Below are 19,414 nucleotides of genomic sequence, written 5' to 3' on the forward strand. Positions count from 1 at the left end.
TAGGGAAATCTAAATATTGCAACAGAAACCTGAACTGAACTGTGATCCTGAAGTTGAAACAGATAACACAGCAAAGGGAGCATCTGTTCGTTTTTTGACAACTTTGTCAAGACTTAAAATAGGATAAAGGAACTAACGCTGTAACTTTCGTGATTAAAAAATAACTTTATTTTGAATGCTGCAGAACTTTTTTACAGTTTTAATAATTGCTTTTAAAGTACAGTATTCAACTGAAACATCATGGTGTGTACCTTTTAGTTCCTTTGGCATACCAGTCTCAAGTAAGGAAGTCGTTGAAGGGAGTCTTATTTATTAAATACTTTCTCTCTCAGCATGTTGTTACAGATGGAACTTGAGTTGTTATACCCAGAAGTTTATACGTTGAAAGTTTATTGCTTATGTAATAATAAAAAGGAAAAAAAAAAGTGCCTGAATTGTTTGGTAATAGCACATTAGCTCAGGATTTTCCAAGTAATGACCTTTTAGGTTGTGCAATAGATTTTACACCTCTGTTCAGCCATTTCCATAAAACAGTATTTTGTATTACTTTAGTTTAATAATATACTTGGGTTTCTGATATGTATGTACATTTGTAAATTGTTAGAATGTTGGGACAACTTTTGGCATTTGATTAAAATGAATGGGAACGGGCAGGTATGTAAAGTTATGTAGCAGTAGCTTATAACTGCACTGAAAGCATGCTTGGGTTTGTTAGAGGGTTAGTTGGTCTGTACTCAAAATTATTCTGTCTCATTATATTTTGGTGTATGAGATTCTTGACCGAGCCACATTTCTCTAATCTTTTTTTGTTATAAATGATTTGGTGATTTCCTGGATTCTGAAATTGGGGCCTGAAGTATTTAATTTCAAGAAAAACAAAAAATGTAAGTTTTTGAAAGCATGTCTTCTAGCAAAGCTGTTCATAATTGAAACTGCTTTAAATGCAGATAGCTTGTAATTTTGCCAGTGATTCTCTGAAGTTTACCTTACTGCAATATTGTTGGGCTGAGCACAAAACTCAAATAGCCAGACCTGTTTCATAAGCAGCTATAAACAATATTGTATCTGTTTCCTGTTTATAGCCTTTGCCTTAATGCATAAGCTGTGGTAGGGTTGTGTGTCTGTATTACAGGTTTGTTTGGACTTTTTGCTGATGGTAAGTTAAAGACTCATAAAACGTAGTTTTAAGAGATGTTCTTAAGAAGGAAGTTGTTCACAATATCCATAATACATGCAGGCTAATGTATTTCCATAATTTCAAAGGTGTGTTAGCTATATAGAATGCAGGCTAGTCTCTGTTGTGGCTAGTAGATCAGAATTCAAATAATGGGTTAGGGGTATGTTCAGGGGAAAGGAAACTTGTTTTTTGGGTGGAAAGTCAGGATGTGATTTCTGCATGCTTTTTTTTGTAATGGTTTTTTCCACAATTTCTTCAGTAGAGGGACTATTTGAAAATGTGGTTATGGCTCAGAACAGCTAAAATGGTGTCATGTAAGATCTTCAGTTCATGGGGTGCACTGCTTAGCGTTCATGGGGAATAAGGCAGGAAGTGTGCAACATTCATTGATGCTATGGTCATTCAACAGTAACAGATGGTTTGTTTCTAAAATACAGATCTTCAGTTTAAATAACAATCATTAATGATTTAATTAGTTTTTCAGTAACCTCACATGCATACACAAAATGGGAAGTGAAAGGAAAGAAATTTTGTGGCCGGATAGAGGCAGGCAACTTTCTGCAGATAAGAAAGTGGTATTTTACTTACGCTGTCAGTGATGAATCTGGCAGAATCATCCCATGTAGAGTTACTGGGAGATGAAAATAAGGAATTGAAACAACAGGTTAAGTGAGTCAACCCAAAGCAAATGTGGAGTAGCTGCAGTTCTGATGAGTCTGCTGGTAAGGGAGCACTGCACAGGCCCCACAAATGAGGGCAGGTTTACCCTCAAGCCAACAAGCCTTTCACACAACTTTTGAATGTGCACTGTGAAAGACGTAAGAAGTGAAACCATATATGATAAAGGACGAACTACTGAAGTTGTATTGTCTTATTCAACAGGATACTACTGTGTCTGTAAGCTTCCTGCAGTGTTCTTACTAAAGCCTGGAAGTGAACTCATTGTTGAGCAAATGGGAAAAGTGGATACATGAAGAAACTTCTGACATGGCAGTTTTGCTAACACTGCTTGGAAGTAATGCTGAAGTAGTCAGACTTCAGTCAGTTAATGCTGCTTTAACCAGTTTTAAACATGTGACTGACTCCTCTGATTTTGTGCTTTCTTATTTTATCTATGCATGACTAGGTAACTCTAATTTGTTTTGTACTTTAACAGTTTAGCTTTCTGCTTTATTTCTATAACTGTGACCAACATACTACAAAGAAGTTTGGGGGGTTTTTTTGACATGTTTGCTTACTTTGATTCCCCCCCGCCCCTCACCTACCCCTACCCATCTCAAGATGAATGTAATGTGAAATATAGTTACTGTTTCAGTTGGTTTAGCTTTTATGTAAGGTGATACTATTTGCTCAAATCACATTCTTGACTGATAACTTCAGTAATTTGGGATCCTGTCATGATAAAACTTCCTACATTTTATAAAATGCGTACAGAAATGTATGAATTTTATAAAAATTCAAGGCTTAGATGCTAGAGGCATCTACTCTATATCTGGTGTGAGACATTGCTATGTAGATTTATCTTTGTGAATTACAGGGGCCTGTGTCTACATGCTTATAGCCAAATCATTTATTCTTTTAGCACAGAAAATTCTGTTGAACTGGAATACAGTGTTTGGTTGAGAGCATTGTACTGAAGTTACTGATTGGTTGTGGAGACACAGGAAAAAGTGTTAAGTAGAAGAAAGGTCAATTTACTTGAATAACTTGGTGCCTTTCTGTATTGTGACTGCATTGTAGAAAACACCTGTACAAAGACTGAAGTGAAATCCCGATCATTGCATTCTTTCTAATGGGAGCATGGATTGATAACAGTTCTTGTTAAAATAACTGTTTACTTTAAATGCGAAAGCCTCAGTAGGAAAACAGTGACTCTTTTATTAGTAAAGTCACTGCATTTGCATTGGAAGGGCAAGTTGAAAATGTGATTGTCTTAAGAGCTTTCTAGCTTTCTGTTTTATACTTTGAAAATACAAATGTGAATTGCCTTTCTTTTGTTTAGCTTGAAATGGCTGTTAAATGCTCATGTCATTCTCAGTTGTTCACATGTGAAATTGTTTTTTTAATTGCTATCCAAAATGCAATGGGTTTAATATGACTAGAGTCTTCCTACTAAGTGTCTGAAATACTGAGTGGCTATGATGTTAGCAATTACATTGCTGATCCATTTAATCTCTGCATAAGTTGGTTAGAATTGTTACTTTAAACTTTGTGATGATTGGGTTCACAAGGTTCACAAAATTCTGGGTCTAGTAAGAAACAACACATTGCAAGGCTTCTACCAGCCTGCCTTAACTGTAATAATTACTTACATGTTTAAAATCATTTTACCTGATGGATTTAGATGGTCTTGAGACCTGGACATAACTGTCTCAACTCAGGTAACTGATAGAGGTTGGGAAGAAATTCAGCTGATTGACTGCCTGATGTGTAACAGTTTTTATCTGCTGCCTTCTTCCTTTGGGCCTCAGGGTGAAATGCTGAGTTTTGTTTAAATGAACTTGGTTGCTTTAAAGACAGAAAAAAATCCCAAGATAACACTGTTGTGGCATTAAAAAAGGCAGAGTTCTCAAAACTTGCTTTTTATGCATCGGAAGGTTATTTTCTGCCATGTCTTGGAAATGGATAGTTAGAATTGCTTGGAGAAGATGATAAAAATCATAACAAAGAGAGACTGATTTCTCAGTGTTTACCTTAGATTGTAAATGGAGGGTGTTCTTTAATTTCCTTGCTTTCTGAAAGGAAAGCTTTTCCCATTCTGTGTTAGAAACATGCCTTTGCCTTTCTTCAAGCATCTGAACAGCAATCTACAATGTTCTTCATGGGAGAGCCCTCTTAAAAGACTTCAGACTTGCATCCTAATGAATTGGGGGGGAAAAAAAAAAGGATGTTTCTGCACATAACTCTGACCCTTGACAGATGTCATTCCATTGCTGCAGGATTTGAAGATAAGGAAGTTCTTCAGCCTCCTTATGAAGGAAAGAAGTAATAAAAGCCATTTCAAGATCTCTGAAAGCCTCCCTTAACACTTGACTCATTAATAGACCTTAAGGATAGTCATGAACGTTTGTTCTGTTTCAGGCTTTGTGAGCATAAATTTTCAGTGTCAAGATCAGAGAAAACTCGTCATAACACCTGCCCCTTCCTTCTGTGCCTGGTGGTTTTTGTTGTTGGAGGGCTTTTGAGAAGGTATTTAGCCTTGTGGTTTAGTAGCTCTGTGCTGCCTGCCACTTTAATACAGTTTTCTTCTGCTCACTCTTCATTCCTCTGAATTTTATCTAAGAAGTCTAAATCTCATGTTGTCTTAGTACTTCATTTTCTGTAAATAATGTAGTAGATGGCTTTCATTTTGTGACTGGCTTCTCTTATGTCTTTATTGAAGGGAAGAGACAGGGTGGAAACAGTTGTTGTTCGAGTACGTTCTTCATGGAATAAAAAAAGCCTCATTGTTTTGTTTAAAGAATAGCAGGAATTTTTTGCCCCCAGTTGAATGAGGGGAACTAATGTCCACTTCTAAGGAATAGATTGTTGGCGTTATTTATATTGTAGTTTCACAAGGACTGTCTAATGTGTGTATGTGCACATGTATGTACACATGCAAACACACTGTTAGAAGCCTTTAATGTAATTATTTCTAAGTGTGGATAAGAAATGACACTTTTGAACTACTGAAGCTGGAGTTAAATGCAAATGCAATTTAAGTCTGTAGTCTTTGAGTCCACAAAGGTGCTTCTGACAATGTTATCCCATATCTAAAAGCCTCATTCATAAGTATATATAGTAAGATGTAGGTATGTTTATATGTATGTTTAACATAGTTTATATAAAATAAATGTAAATTTTCTTTCTACAGACAATAAATGTTTTCACAAAATTTTTACTTAAAAATAATTCAGTGATTTGATTCAGTAGTTATTAATGTTTGTTGTCATTTTCAGGGTAAAAAACCCCATTTTTTTTCAAAATAAATTCTGTTGTGCAGGGAATGGAGAAGTACAAAAATGTATCCTTTCCGTTAGTGGCAGTTTTCTGTCTTCATATACAAATTACTATCTGAGGTTAGAACAGGTTTGTTTTGTGGGTTTTTTTTTGCTTAACCTTTCATTAATAGTCAAGGTGTTAGTGCTGTAAAATGTTATCTATATTTTATCTTTTATGACAGATTTTTTTTTTTAATCTGCACTTCTCTGCTACTACCGTAGACCTGTGAGCAGAGGTGCCTATGCAGAAGCCTCCCCCCCTCGCGCGGTGCCTTTCTGTGCAAACGTGTCATTGATGCGTGCACAGTTACTGCTCTTCCTTTCCCTCGGTGTTACTGGAGCTTCTCCTCTCCCTCCAGTAAGAATAATCAGTGCTCCTGTGCGCCTCTCCTCTTTAGCGAAACATCATCACCACCACCATACGTGCACTCTTCTTTAATCTTTTTGTCTTTTCTTCCTTCTTTCCTTCCTTCCCTGCTGACCTCTAAAGCCAAACCTGTGAGGATGTGGGGGAAGGAAGGCTATCCCCCTCCCATCCCCTTCTCTCACGGGCAGGGCCTCCTTACTCGCGGAGATGCCGCCGCGTGTCCCTGACGGCAGAGCCCCGGCGCCAGGACCGGGCACGGCTCCCGGGGCCGTGCGCGGACGGGGCAGGTGGGTGCCAGCAATCCCAGGTACCGCCCGTCCCGCCGCTCGGGAGCGCCCTCCATCCTCCCCCAGCGCCCACATAGGGCGAGCTCCTGCCCCTCCCCGTGCCCGGCCGACAAGTCCTGGCCGGAGAGGGAGGGAACCACCCCCTTCCCCGCCGCTCCCCGCCGCCCCTGCCCCCGCCGGGACCGCGGCCCCGCTCCCTCCCCCGCTCCCCGCCCTCCTTCCCCCGCCGCTCCAGCTCCCGCCGGCCCGAGGCGGCGCAGCGGCTCTGGCGCAGTCTCGCGACACTTCCCGCAGCGCGGAGCCGGAGCGGCCGCTCGCCCCGGCAGCAGCAGCGGCGGTCGCTGCCCGCGCTCAGAGCCCGAGCCGCTCCCGCGCCCTCGCACCGCCCGCCCGGCTCGGCGACCCTCGGCTCGAGCCCCCTCCAGGCGCGTTCTCCCTGGGCTGCTCTGCGTGGCGGCAGCGGGGCCCCAGGTGGCTGCAGGAGGTGAAGGCTGAGCCCGTTCTCTCGCCTGATTTCTGTATATTTTGTTTTCCTCGCACACGCCGAGGGAGCCGCGGCGCTGCCCGCAGGATGCAGCCCGGCTGCGGCGGGTGCTGAGCGCGGCGGCCGCCGGAGGAGGGAGCGGCTCTGTCAGCGCCTCCGCTCCGCGCGGCGGCGGCTCGGGCGGTCCCTCGCCCCCTGCCTTCGCCGTGGCCACCCGCCCCAAACTTTCAGCCTGTTCTCTCTGCCAGGCGAAGCCCAGCTCGACATAAATGGGTGAGTCCAGGCCGCCGGGGTGGCGGTGCCGCGGGCCGGCCGGGGCTCCCGGCGGGCGGGTGGGGTGCGGGTGCCGCTGGGGGCGGCGGGAGGGAGGTGGCCGCCACCGGCCTCCGCTCCTTCGGCTCACGGCTTTTAACTTCTCCCCTCCCCCGGCCGAGGCAATAATTGCTTTCATGTGACAGGCGGAGAGGTCGGGGTGGGTTGGCGGCGGTGGGGCGCCCCTCGGTGCTGCCGCGGTCGGTAATCCTGAGTGGGGCTGACACGGTTACGAGCCCTCCCGTGCACCGGCTGCGCGGCCTCGCCACCTTCCCGCCGGGCACAGCTCTCCCCGGGCATCTGAGATGTGGTGGGGCCGGGCCGGGCCGGGCGGAGACAAGAGGGACCTCCGCCCCGGGCGCACAGGTTGCGCTCCGAGGGGTTGCGGCGAGGAGAGCTGCGGGGGACGCGGGGCTGTGCCGGGCTGTGCCGGGCTGTGCTGGGCTGACCCGTGCTGCCAGCACCGCCCTGCCGGGCGGGGGCGGCCGCCGGGTCCGCGGCGCGGGGTCGTTGGAGCCGCGGGGGGCGGCCGCGCTCGCAGCCGCTGCCCGTGAGGTGTCACCCGCGGACTTCGGGAAGAGGCTGCGCTGGATGCCCGGCCCGGGGTGGGCAGCACCCGTTACCTGTGCGGGGCGGGAGGGTGCGGGATGAATTGTCCCATTATGCGGGGCCAGGCGGCAGCTGTGCCAGGCGCGGGCTCGCCGAGCGATGCGCCCCGGGGCGTCGCTGGAGCGCCGCTGCCCGCGGCTCCCTCTGCCCAGCGCGGTGCCCGGCGGAAAATGACGGATAGCAGGGAACAAAAGAAGCCAGGCAGCCCTGCTGCACCCACCGGCCGGCGTCTGGAGGCAGCGGCGGACGGTGCTCCGGAACAGCGGCGTTTGGGTATCCCCAGGCCGCCCGCTTCGCGCACGGCAGCGGAAATGCTGCTGGACTGTGGGGGAACCTGAGAGCGGCATCACCGAAACCGCTGAATATCATGCCTTACGTGGGAAGACATTTTACACAATTTTACCTGTTGTAGTACAGCGACGTTGGGAATGTAGTAGGAAATAAATCGTCCCTTTGTTCTTTGAGAGATTAGTTTGAGGGGTACTGTCAGAGCGATGCGCAGCTGCTCTACCTGTGTGTTACAGGATTAAGCACTAGCTTCTCACTATCGACTTTCAGTTAGTGTTCCCGTTCAGGCTGAAATGCGTTCATCCCTATGCAGCTCATTCAGCTGTATTGATCCGGGTGAACTCCGGTGCTGCTGGCAGTAGGCCGGCCTCCCAGACCCACACGTTTAACTGGGGGCATTGGAGAAGACTCTGTTAGGGTTGGTTTGCCTGCTCGCTGGCACAGCTCTCAACTTCTGTCTTCTGTCACAACAGATGAGATTTTAAACATAGTGCTCTATTGATATGTAGAGTTTGGAACTGCTGAATGGAACAAAATCTGTATTAGTAGGGCAAGTCATAGGAATCATTTTTTAGTATTATTTTTGTTTTCTTATACTCTCCTTGTGCATTTATTTCTTACTAACTTTGTATTGTAATACAGTAAGACTTGTCTAATTTCCGTTTAATCCGTAGTCCAAATATTAGTCTTTTTCAGGTTCATGGTGGAAAAGATTAAGGAAAGCAATAAAGGACCAGTGAAGTAACTTGCATTGATAGAGGTCTAGAAAGGGTTTTGAACACTATAACTTGGTAGCAAAGGCCATATTTTTTCTTTTTACCCACCCATCCTTCTCCTGGGCTGTGATCCTGTGTGTTGGTTTCTTTAAAGCTCATTTGGATGATGACTTTCCCAAATCATCGTGATTCAGTCTGATGTTTCTTTGTAAAATGGGAGTGGAAGGAAGGTAGATATGGGTTCATTGTTGTTCATATCTTTAAATGGTAAGTGATTCTTGTAGTTTAAAAACAAATAGAGAAATTGCTCAAGGAAATGAAGTTATGAGTAGAATTTCTAGGAGATATCAAATGAAAACAATTTTATTAAAAACATTTTAAACATAGCATTTTTGAAAGATGTCTTAGATGCTGATGAGAATAGGTGAATTCTTTGTATACTATACTGTTAAGATTCTTAAAGTTTATTTTTAAATTACCTGTGTGCCCTGCATTTTAACCATTTGTATTTTCTGTGTGGCACTGCAGAGTGTTGTTAGGCCAGCACTGTGTATGTGTATCTATATATGTACCTTTATATTAATCCAGTGTGGGGACCCAAGATTTTTTACAGCACACGCCCCAAACCTTATAAGAAATACTTTGCTTAACTGATGTTTTATGAGCTCTTCTATGACATTAGGGGTAGAGTGCCTTAAAATGAATTAATTTGCACTCAGAATGCACTTGCCAGGAGAGTTGAGTGAAATAATGGTGTTCTCTACAACGTAAAAGGGGAAGATAAGGCAAAGACCTTAAAGGTAATCATGAATACAGTGGAACAAGCTTGGTCCCTCTCTTTAAATGTCTGAGAAATGAAGAGGTGGTGTTTTGTGGGGAGGTTGTTTGTTTGTTTTTGCCTTTGGGTTGGATTTGTTTTGTTATGTTTTTATTTTGACACTACTTAGACTTGCATGTGATCAGGGAACTCCTGAGTCTCATTTGCAAGAGCTCCCACACATCAGACTGTCCTCCTGAAGTTGAAGGTGCAGAAGACAAAGGAGGTATGGGAGTTCCTTGGGGAAAACCTGGTTTGAAATGTCCCGCTTATCAAATTTAGAAAATGCAAGAGTACACGTCTGATTCTAGAGAGCAGCATTTACCTGCCATCATCACCAAGCAACTGTGCAACTCCTTCTGTCATTCGGGACACACCTTCCAGCTTCTGCAGCAGAAGAAGGAAAATCCTTTCTTGTGCTGTGCAGTCTTTGCTCATGTTCAAAGCACAGATGGTTCAGTGGATTAAATGAGGTATGGGACCTGTATAATAATGCTGCTATGAAGCTAAGCAGTTGAAGCCTTTGTCATAGTGCTTAAACACTTTTTTCATCAGTATTTTTTCATCTTGATATTTTTAAGGTATTGTTAAAGCTATCCTGTTGGGAAAGGAAGAGGAAATGTTGCTGTTGTTTATGTGAAATCACATCGATCACCTTTGCTGTCGCCGTAGTTGGGAGCTTGGATCCAGAGGCAGTCTTGTGCCCTTGGAACCAGTTAGATCACTAATACTGGCAGACAGCTGTTGTCTGCATGGTTTTGTATTAGTAGTTGAGAAAGGTGCTCTTTTGTTGAAGACTGCAGCTTGTCTGTACACACCAAAGGAATGTTACACCAAGAAGTAATCAAAAAATTCGGTCTATGTGAGAGTCTGATTATTCTGTACCAGTTAGAATCTCTTTTCCTGTTTTTCACCTTTCTTAATTTTATTTTTTTTCCTCTTCCAAATTCTCCTCTATCCCCTGCCCTCAACTTTCCCCCCCTCTCTGCTTCTCTTTACACTATTGAAAGATGCCACTTCCTTCTCCTTCCTCTCTCTTATCTTCATCCTTCTTCCTCTGTCTTATCAGAGTGCTCTGAGGACATTTCCTGCATGTGAGGCCACACTGACCACCAGCAGCCAGAGCTGTGTTTGCATCAGAACAACTTCTGGCCTTGTGGTGTCACTTGGAGAGTGCTCACTGCAGCAGGAGCCCTGGGGAGTGTACCTGGTAAACTCCAGCACCTCTACACTCCCATCTAAAATGGAGCATTTTTGGGTCCTGAGCTTAGCAGAAGTTGTATACATCACACACAGAAGGTGGTGGGTGTGTCTGTGCCCTCTCCAAAATGGTGGAGATTTTGGAGCCTTTCAGTAAAATAGCTGTAAGATTTTTTTAAAAATAGAGATAATATTTGTCATTCTTGTCATCCTTGAAAGCAGTTGAACAGTTTCAGCTGAATAAAGAAAAGTCATAAGAAAGATGATTAACATGATGTTTTTCACTTTGATTTTTTTTAAAAAATAAGGTTTTAAGCAGCTGTAAAGTGGCTACATAGAGGAACTGTTATGTAAAAATCCTCCCCAGTCTGTAAAAAGTCTTTTTTCTCCTCCTCATATGGGGTGTTAGTAATTTTAATTCTCTGGTGGTTATTGATAGATTTATTTTTCGAGAGAAGACAGTTGCATTGGAGATGTTCAGGATCAGATTTCCAGTTGTTTGGTGACAATATACAGCCTGTGAATGTCTTATGACCTGAGTTCCAGTGGAGTTTTTCGTAAACTATTGTACAATATTTTCAGTAACCTATATGAAATTTCATTAAAAAATAGCTGTCACAAAGCTTTCCCCCCCCCAGAAATCAAGAGATAATGATATTTCTGCCATAAAAGGTTGTCAGAACTGCCTTCTAAATGGATCAAGGTAGGGGTCTGAAATAGAGAAATGTAAAATATTTAAATATGTGTGTATATGTAGAAGAATATGAAAAAAATTTCTGATTTTGAGGTCTTTTTTGGATGTTGGTATCTCTTCTGCTTGCCCCTTTCAAGTAGCTCTTCTTTTCTCAGACTCTTCATTATAGTTGGGTTTTTTTATATAAACTGTTACTTTTAGCTCAAAAAGTGTGATAAAGAAAAGAATACTTAAAATAGATGGTTTCTTAAAACAGCAGAGTTCTTGATTGTTTTTGTGCTAATCAAAATCTCTACATAATCTGTAGAAAATTAAGGTAGAGCTGCTAGAAAAGGTATTTTTTTCTCCGGGGTTTAAGGAAGTAATGTAATGAACGTGCAATAAAAATAATGTAATGTAATAAAACACTTTACTGAAAAGCAGTTTTATTTTTATATTAATGCTGTGTGCACACACTGTTTAAACTGCTACTAATGCAATATATACAATTTATCACAATTTATATGTGATGTTGTTCGGATTGCTTCTTTTGTAATTGTTATTTACTGGATGTTAGAGGATGTTTTTAGGAATAGTGCTGAAATTCACATAGGAGATGAGTGTTGACCTTGTAGATAATGCATTGACTCCTTCCCCACTTGAAGAGGAAGGGACTCATGTGTAAGGAGGAGAAAAAGGAGAGCTTGGTAACGTGAAATGAGCAGCTGAAATTTCAGGTCTTATATGTTAGAGGTCACTGAAGTGCTGCAAGCAGGTTAGCCCTGATGAGATCAAAGGAGGGAAAACAGCCACAGAGATGGTATCAGTTGTTTTGCTCTGATACTGCTGGTATAGAGCAAACTCATTAAAAAGTATGATGGATTTTATATGGTTCCTATCTCTGTGGTTTTTAAAATCCGGACCAGGGAGCGGATATTTTCCCTTGATGCAAAAGCAGGAAGTAGCTGTAGGGCATATCTGTGTTCTGTACACTGAGGAATGATGAAAGAATATATTAGGGGGAGGGGAATGAGAGAGGACGTGAGTATCAAGATTCAGTAATTCAGCTAATGTAAAAGTAATTGCTGTCAGTCTACTTCACACTGAGAGGAAACACAATAAATCTTGAAGTCCCTAAGTGTGAGGGAATATGCAGTTCAGTATTCATGGATTGTATTAGCAAATGAAGTTCACTTTCCCCTCCTTTTTATTTTTGATAATTGAGAAGCATCAGTAGAAACCAGCTTTTCGAAATGCAGTGGTAGAGTCCACATAAAAGCTGTATGTCCACATAGAAGACTGTTACAAGGTCTTGGCTGTGATTTGTTTCTAATATAACTTTACCTTAAAAAAAGAAGCATTCTGCAGGATGAGCAATGAAAGGGGAAAGGATGTCTTTTTTCTCAGTCTTGTAGCAGTTTGTATTCCAGTGGGGATGTTGCTGAGAATTTGTGCTTCTGATTTAGGATGAAGAGTTGTGTAGAGTTGTGGGTCACAAATGATGTCTGTGCTGATACAACTCTCTTCAGCAGCAAGGATAATGTAGTATGGAAAGCTGAGCAGTTAAACAAGGAAAATATCCCTAACTTCTGATTAATCTGTAGTGTCAGTATAAAGAGGTGCCTTTTGAACTCTGCCTTTGAATTTCATTAGGAGTATTGTACAGAAGGAAAAAGTTCCTCTTTATCTGTCTCTCTCTCTCTCTTTCATACTATGCAGCTAAATCACTTCTGACAATTGAAACCAGCTCACACCAAAACCAGTGTAAGTCTATTCATTTATTTGAAGATCAAAGTCAGTATTGGTGCACAGCTCCCCAGGGAACTAATGCTTTTTCAAAAATGTCAATATAGATTTGTTGCATGTGTTGCAAGTCAGGGCCCAACTAGACTAGATGATCTTTAAAGGTCCCTCCCAACCCAAACCATTCAAAATGATCCATCAATATTTAATTAGCTTTCAGCGGTCACACTGCTCATATTTAAAAATTAAGTGTTTTATGTCCTACAAGTAATTTGTAATAAATGAATTTGCAACTTACATTTAAAAAACTCCAACCAACCCAAAACAAACAAAAAGCCCCACCCCAGCAAAGTAGGAATCCCCATGACGTGTGTCCTCTGCTTGTAGTTTCTAGGAATTTGCTTGTTAATTTATAAAGCCACACACTGATGCTCTTTATTGATAACAAAGTCTCAAAACAAACACACATAAAAGTCACTTCGGGGTGTTTTCCTGCTTGTTTTAATTGGGGTTTGTGGGAAGAACTTCATGGAGGTCAGTGCAACTGCTGGTTCTGGTCCGTGCTGTATTGACTGCCTGTGCCAGCCTGACTGTCTTTGTATGTAGTCTTTCCAGATAGATGGAATTATAAAGGTTTTAGTTAAAGGTAGAAGTATTAGAGTATAAGTGTACATATACAGAACATTTCATTTTTGAGCGAGTTGTAAAACTATTCTTTGGAACTCTCATCTCAGATTTGGATCAAATATGTCCTCTATCTGTGGTTGCTGATTCATCCTTACCACTGGGAAGAAACATTTTTAATACTCTGGTAACTTGGCAGAATGGATCTTTTTTTTTTCTTTTCTGATAGGTTTGTGCAGCATTGAAAATTTGCTGTCCTTATGACGAATATAAAACTGGCAAGCAGCAAAACCTCAGCTTAATTTTTCAGTGTTTTTCTCATTCCTGCTGTTCTTTCTATGAGGTCTCACTGAGCTCTTATTGAGCTGTTAGTGCTTCTCTATTTCTATATCCCACTGTCAGAAATTCCAAAGTGCATCCAGAAAAAGATGCCTTTATTTTGGGGTTTCACTATGGCAAGGTTTGAAAAACTTTTTGCTGTTAAATTTGGACCAAAGAAGTGTTTTAGCTTTGGCCTTATGGTTCCAAATGTGAGGATTACTGGCTTTGGAAGAATGGTGATGGTAATTTATAAATAATATTTGAATGTTTTATGTATGAAGATTGATGACCAAGATTTTTTTTTTCCATCAACTGTGTCTTAGGGAATTTGTCTTTATTGTCATTAGCAGCTTTATGGAAAAATATCCTATCAAAACCTTCCAGTCTAGACAAGACCATCTTATTTTCTTGTTAAGTAATCTGTTATTACATTTCATGATTCTATTACATTTTGTTGAGATTGGAGAACTGAGGTGTTTGCTGAATGCAGATATCCAACTTTCCTGCTTAAACTATCAAATTTAAAGAAACTCTAAAACCTACATAAGTAGCCAAAATCCCTCAAACAACTCCTACCAAAAAACATCCAAACCCTGGAAGAACCTGACTTTGCTCCCCTCATCTTCTAAATGACTGGGCAAAGAGAGGGGAAGGGAAGGAGAAATGAGTGCAGAGAGTGAAATCCTTTCAGTAAAGGCTGAGCTTGAGAAGCCTTGCCTTGGGTGCATGATCAAGCAGTTTGTGGCAATGGGTATTCCTGAACATCTGAGAGTGAGCAGAAATACTTCCAGGAAGGGTATGGTCCTACTAACTGGGAAAAGAAAATTGCACCATGTGAAGGCAGACCTGGTAGCAAGAAATGCTTGTAACTTCACTTGCTGATATAATGGAAAATAAATTCTAGTTTCGGAAGAGTGCACAAATATGTCTACAAATTTATGAATCCTCATGATATTAAAGATTTTCTTCCTTAATGGCATGAGCCATGCCTTATTATTTGATTTCAGTTTTCATTCACAGAAACATCAGGCTGCCAGCAGTTGTGGACAACATTGGCTTGGTAGCTTACAAGATTTGCTTTTTATATATCTTTATTTTTAGATTGCCCGTGGGAAAGAAAAGGTTAATCATTGTGCAATCTTGACATCTAGGTTTGGTTCAGACTAAAATATAGATGGTGAAGTAAAACGGTTTAAACCCTCTTCAACCAGTAGATTTGAATTTTGATACACTTCTGTGCTCTTGTTGCATTTTTGTTTAATGAAAATGGTAAGATTTCAGTTTCATCTCATTTTAAGATTCTAAGCCATTTACTGCATTGTGCTGATCACGTAACTAGTCCTGTCATTAATCTCAGTATGATATTAGATTATTTTTAATCTTGATTCATTATTAGTTGCTGTACTCCTAATATTGGGAATGTGTTCTTTGTAGCTATTTTTGCTAGCAACTTGAATGACACAGTTAACTTTTCAGGTGACATAAAACTAAATACTTTCTGGATTTTGTTGGATTTTAGCTAGTTAGTTTATATATACATTTGACCAACTTCTCATTTGCTTCTTTTTTTTTGTAGCACTCTTTAAGTCTTTCAGATACAGTAGACCAAGTTTTACTATCTGTATAAGACTGCTCCAACTTCATAGAGTTAACATGTTTAATCAAGGGATTTGTGAGTATAGTTAATCCAGTCTGATTAACTGCTGTTTTATGGATGGAAGGTCTTAATGAACAGAATCCTTCTATGACTTCTTCCTTGCTTGACTGAGTGTGTGATGAAAAGAGATGTACCTTTGAGAGGCAACTAATTTGTACAAGTAAGATTGCCTTTTTCTGTTGCAAGAAACAATCTTTTAACTGGGAGAGAAATCTTCCTGCTACTGTTGCTGTTGTCTTTGGTTACAGTAGTTTTTAGTGTTCATCCTCCTGGACAGCAGCTCATTCCTCCTCCATCCAGTAATCTCTGCTAAAATTGGAAAGATCTTTATTTTCTTTGAAACTTAATATAAAAGTTCCTTGTATCTGCTGATTGTTTCATTCATCAAATATCTTTATTTAGCTGCATTTGAAAACAGTTGAAATACACTTGTCAGTTCTACTTTGACCACTGAGGTCAGTTTGAGTGGTCTTGTTCTGTCAGCTCATACTGCCTTTCAGAGTTACTCACTTGGATTTGCATTAACTGTGCTACTTACTTTAAAGACTACAATTTCTGTGTGTGAAGCACCTATAAATAGTGCTTTTGATTAGCTGACATCTCAATTATCTGACTGTGGTTCGTGGAAGATTAAGATGCCATCTAGTTCATGATGAACTACTACATTCTGACAATTCAAAGTGATCTTCACTGGTTCCAGAGTCAAGAGAGATCTGTTCAAATGTAATTCCTCTGCAACATATTTGATAGTTTGTTCACTGTTGTGGAGAAAATAGTTTTGTTTATTACTGTGTGTTTCTCATTCCTTCACCTCATTCTGTCAGAAAGCAGTTGCACCTTTCCCTGTCACGTAGTGAAGTACATGTATGCTTCTTTCCTTTTGAAAATTGAGGGGGTTTGTTGGTTTGGATTCATGTGTTGTGGTGTTGTTTTTTTTTTCTTTTTCTTCTTTAAATAAATCTGCATCGCGTTTCTCTTCTGTTTCTCAGGAAAGAAGCTCTTCAGCCTTTTTTTTTTTTTTTGGTTTGTTCAGGTACTGGATGCTCTGTCATTCTGTCATCTCATCTGCTGCTCTTTTTAGAAAGCTTTCCTATGTACTTCCCTTACACAGTCCCAGAATTCTCTATATTAAGATGCAAAGATGCACAGAATTCTGAAGGCAATCTGGTGTGGAATATAGCCTGACTGTGGATGATCCTTTACGAGTTTTATTCAGAATTAGGGAAAGAAGAAACCTTTGACTGAATTTCCATAAGTATGATGTCAGGAAGGAGAAGGACTGGCTGTCTTTGAAAGACTATGGCTTTAACCTGTGGAGTTCTTTCAGAGTCAGAATTGGTACCTTGGAAGGTACCAGCATAAATGCTGAGGTGTGTGTTGCATATTTTGTTTTGCCAGCCATGTTTTTGATATTTTTTGATGGAAGACCGGTGCCTTTGGTATGTGAAGTAAAACAGGTTGTGGAAGTTGGCAAAAAAATGCTGAAGTTCCAATGTTTTTTTTAATTTGGAGAACTTAAAAGCAGGATGTTGCTATTTTAAGTAGAATTGCAGTTCCTGTCTGTTCAAGTCTGTCAGTGTCTCTCTCAAGAACCAAAATCAAGGAGCTGATGTAATTTCTCTTGTAGGCAGAGAAATTAAATGTAAGAAATGCTCCTTGCCTCTCCAGACCCTCTGAAATCTAGGATTAGTTTTGGCTTCCGATTTCCTTAGCTCCAAGATCTTGAAACACTGGAAACCAGGGAAGGTCCTTACAACGTTCTTTAGAGGGATGGAGTCCAGCAACCCTCTTCTTAGATGAGGGAAAAGTAGAGCTTTCTCCTTAACCTTGGAAGAAGTGCTCAAGGTAGATAACATTCAGAGACAGCCTTATTCCTGTCCTCTCTAGTTCTCTTGGTTGTGTGGTTTAACCTGCACGCTGCTTCCTGGGTGCCATAGGAAGATTCTGTGCCAGCATCGACCCCTCTGTCCTGAGGAGAATCTGTCTTATTGTTACTTCCTTGGCCACACACTTTGTCCTGTTCCAGACAGTACCAGTGCTGGTTACTGGGTGTGGGTGGGAGGAGGAGGTTGTCAGAAGAATAATTACTTATAAAACAATAGGGTTTATTGCCTCTGTTTGCTTGGGTTCCACAAAGCTCCATCCTGCTGCTTTCTCCCCCTTTTCCCCACATCCTCAATGCAGCAAAGGGTTCTTCTGTCTGAATGCTGACTGTTGTTTGTGCTTTCACACTATGCACAGCTCGGCTGAGCATTCCCATTCAACCAGCACAGAGTGGCTCGAATTCCCTATTGGAACAATGCTGTTATCAGGTCACAAGCTGTTCCTGCTCGCAATGAGAGTCAGTGACAAGCTTTCAAATGTACTTGTTTGGCTTGCATCAGTTTTTGCTTTCAGGATTGTTCTTCTAAGGTGGAGATCTATGTAGTGCCCCGTTTTTGGAAGTTCATTCTGGTCATATGAGTTAAAGGAGATCTCTTGGAAGTATAAGAGTGTTTTTGCAGGTGGAGGAGACTTCTTGAGACCTTTAACCTGCTACTAGAAGATACCTCTTTTAGGAGCTGTGTCTTCTACTTGCAACATAACCTTTGCTTTCTGAAAGGCTTTGCCTTGATCAAAATCAAGAGAATTTCTCGAAGAAAAAATGAAAATAAAAAATGTTGATGGAAGTGCCTACTTGCCCAGGCCTAAAACTGACACATAGGATTTTGAAAAGCACCATTAAAGCAAAACAGAGCTGATTATTTCTGTTCTACATCCAGTCCAGCTTCTCACTGCTGTACAATGCATCTCTTTGTGACAGTTTATAATGCATCAGTTAAAACACGACTGGTTTGTAGTCGTAGCATTTGACAGGTGGAATTAGAAGAGTTGCTGCTGGGGTAAATATTTTGCAGCTGCTGTCTTAAAAATTATAGAATTCCATGAAACTGAGGGAAAACAACGTAACTTTAAAATTTTTATAAGACGCCGTGTTTGTCTACAGCTGGCATTTCACAGCTAAGGGCTGTAGCACAGTCCAAGGATTTTGGCTGTATCAGGCTACTGCTGCCAGCAATCTCTTCTTGCAGAAATTGCCGCTTCCAAAAGCAGGAATACCACAACAGGATGTATCTGTGCACCACTTTTCAGTATGGTTACTTAATGTAACACCATTTTTATAAGCACTTCAAGAAAATGTGGCTAAGATGCAGAGGAGTATGTTGTATCCTCCCCATCCTCCTCCTGTGCAAAAGGGTTGCTACTTTTGGCAAAGATGTGTGGTGATAGTAACAGCTTAGGCATCTAGTGAAATCCTCCAAGCTCCTCTGAGATCATAGTCGTAATTACATTCATGCTTCTAGTCTGATTTTAATGAGACTAGGTGAATGCTGCTGTTTTAGAAGCTTGGAATTTTAACAAATGCTATGCAGTACTCAATATGAAGACTGTGAACAAATTGTTGACCACAACCTCTGCTCATCTTCTGGGAGGTTAAATGATGGTACATCATGTCACTGAAAAGGTTCTGAAGAAGTAACTAATATCCTTCCTAGCTTCTCAGTTGTCTGAGAGTGAGATTTAAAAACTGCAAGGGTAGCATTACTAACAAGTTTTTATGAATATATAGTTTGTCATATGGAATTATTTGTCTTTGTTTATCTTACGTTACAGTACTCTTCACCTTTTCTGTTTATCTCAGCAATGGGTATAATAATTTATACTCTTCAGAACTTTGAATTATTTTTATGGCTATTAGAGGAGTCAGGAACTCGTGTTAAGAAGATGACAAGTGTTTTCCTCTGAACCTAATGTCTTTCATGTCTTCTGGATGGCTTCTTGTGTGCATTAGTATCTGAGGGGAAGAACAGTGCTAAAGATCCACCAGCTCTCAGGACAATTTTGCCTCTGAGAGCACTGTATTACTTCAGTTACAGGTTAACAGTGCACATTGTCTACAAGCTTGACAATGTGAGTCTAAAGTACGTTTGTTTGTGCATGCTGTATGCTGTAGTTGAGAGGCACTCTGGTTAATAGAACCAATGAATTACAGTAAAATTAATCTCTTTCAGTGTCAACATTATGATTCATTTTGTTTTTTGAGACAGAAGGACCGCTTTGCCCTGTAGGAAAAGATCAATTAATTCATGGAATACAAGTGCTTCTCTGACTGACAGCC

General features: G+C 41.2%; 2 protein-coding genes across 5 annotated transcripts in view; both read left to right on the forward strand.

Annotated features, from left to right (window-relative positions):
- Positions 1–856, forward strand: part of BCLAF3 (BCLAF1 and THRAP3 family member 3) — a 30,647-nt gene extending 29,791 nt beyond the window's left edge. The window contains exon 13 of the mRNA XM_051794873.1: positions 4–856. Within this exon, the coding sequence (XP_051650833.1) occupies positions 4–33 (30 nt within the window). The 3' untranslated portion in view covers positions 34–856. The remainder of the gene's footprint in view (positions 1–3) is intronic.
- A 5,519-nt stretch (positions 857–6,375) lies between these two features.
- The window catches only part of SH3KBP1 (SH3 domain containing kinase binding protein 1), a 214,474-nt gene continuing 201,435 nt past the window's right edge, over positions 6,376–19,414 (forward strand). For all 4 annotated transcript variants that reach the window (XM_051794875.1, XM_051794874.1, XM_051794876.1 and 1 more), the window contains exon 1: positions 6,376–6,568. In XM_051794875.1, coding sequence (XP_051650835.1) covers positions 6,565–6,568 — 4 coding nt within the window. In that variant the 5' untranslated portion in view covers positions 6,376–6,564. The remainder of the gene's footprint in view (positions 6,569–19,414) is intronic.

Source organism: Manacus candei, unplaced genomic scaffold (genome assembly GCF_025592945.1).
Source record: "Manacus candei isolate 608988 ecotype Guabito, Panama unplaced genomic scaffold, ASM2559294v1 h1tg000041l, whole genome shotgun sequence".
NCBI classification, from domain to species: Eukaryota; Metazoa; Chordata; class Aves; order Passeriformes; family Pipridae; genus Manacus; species Manacus candei.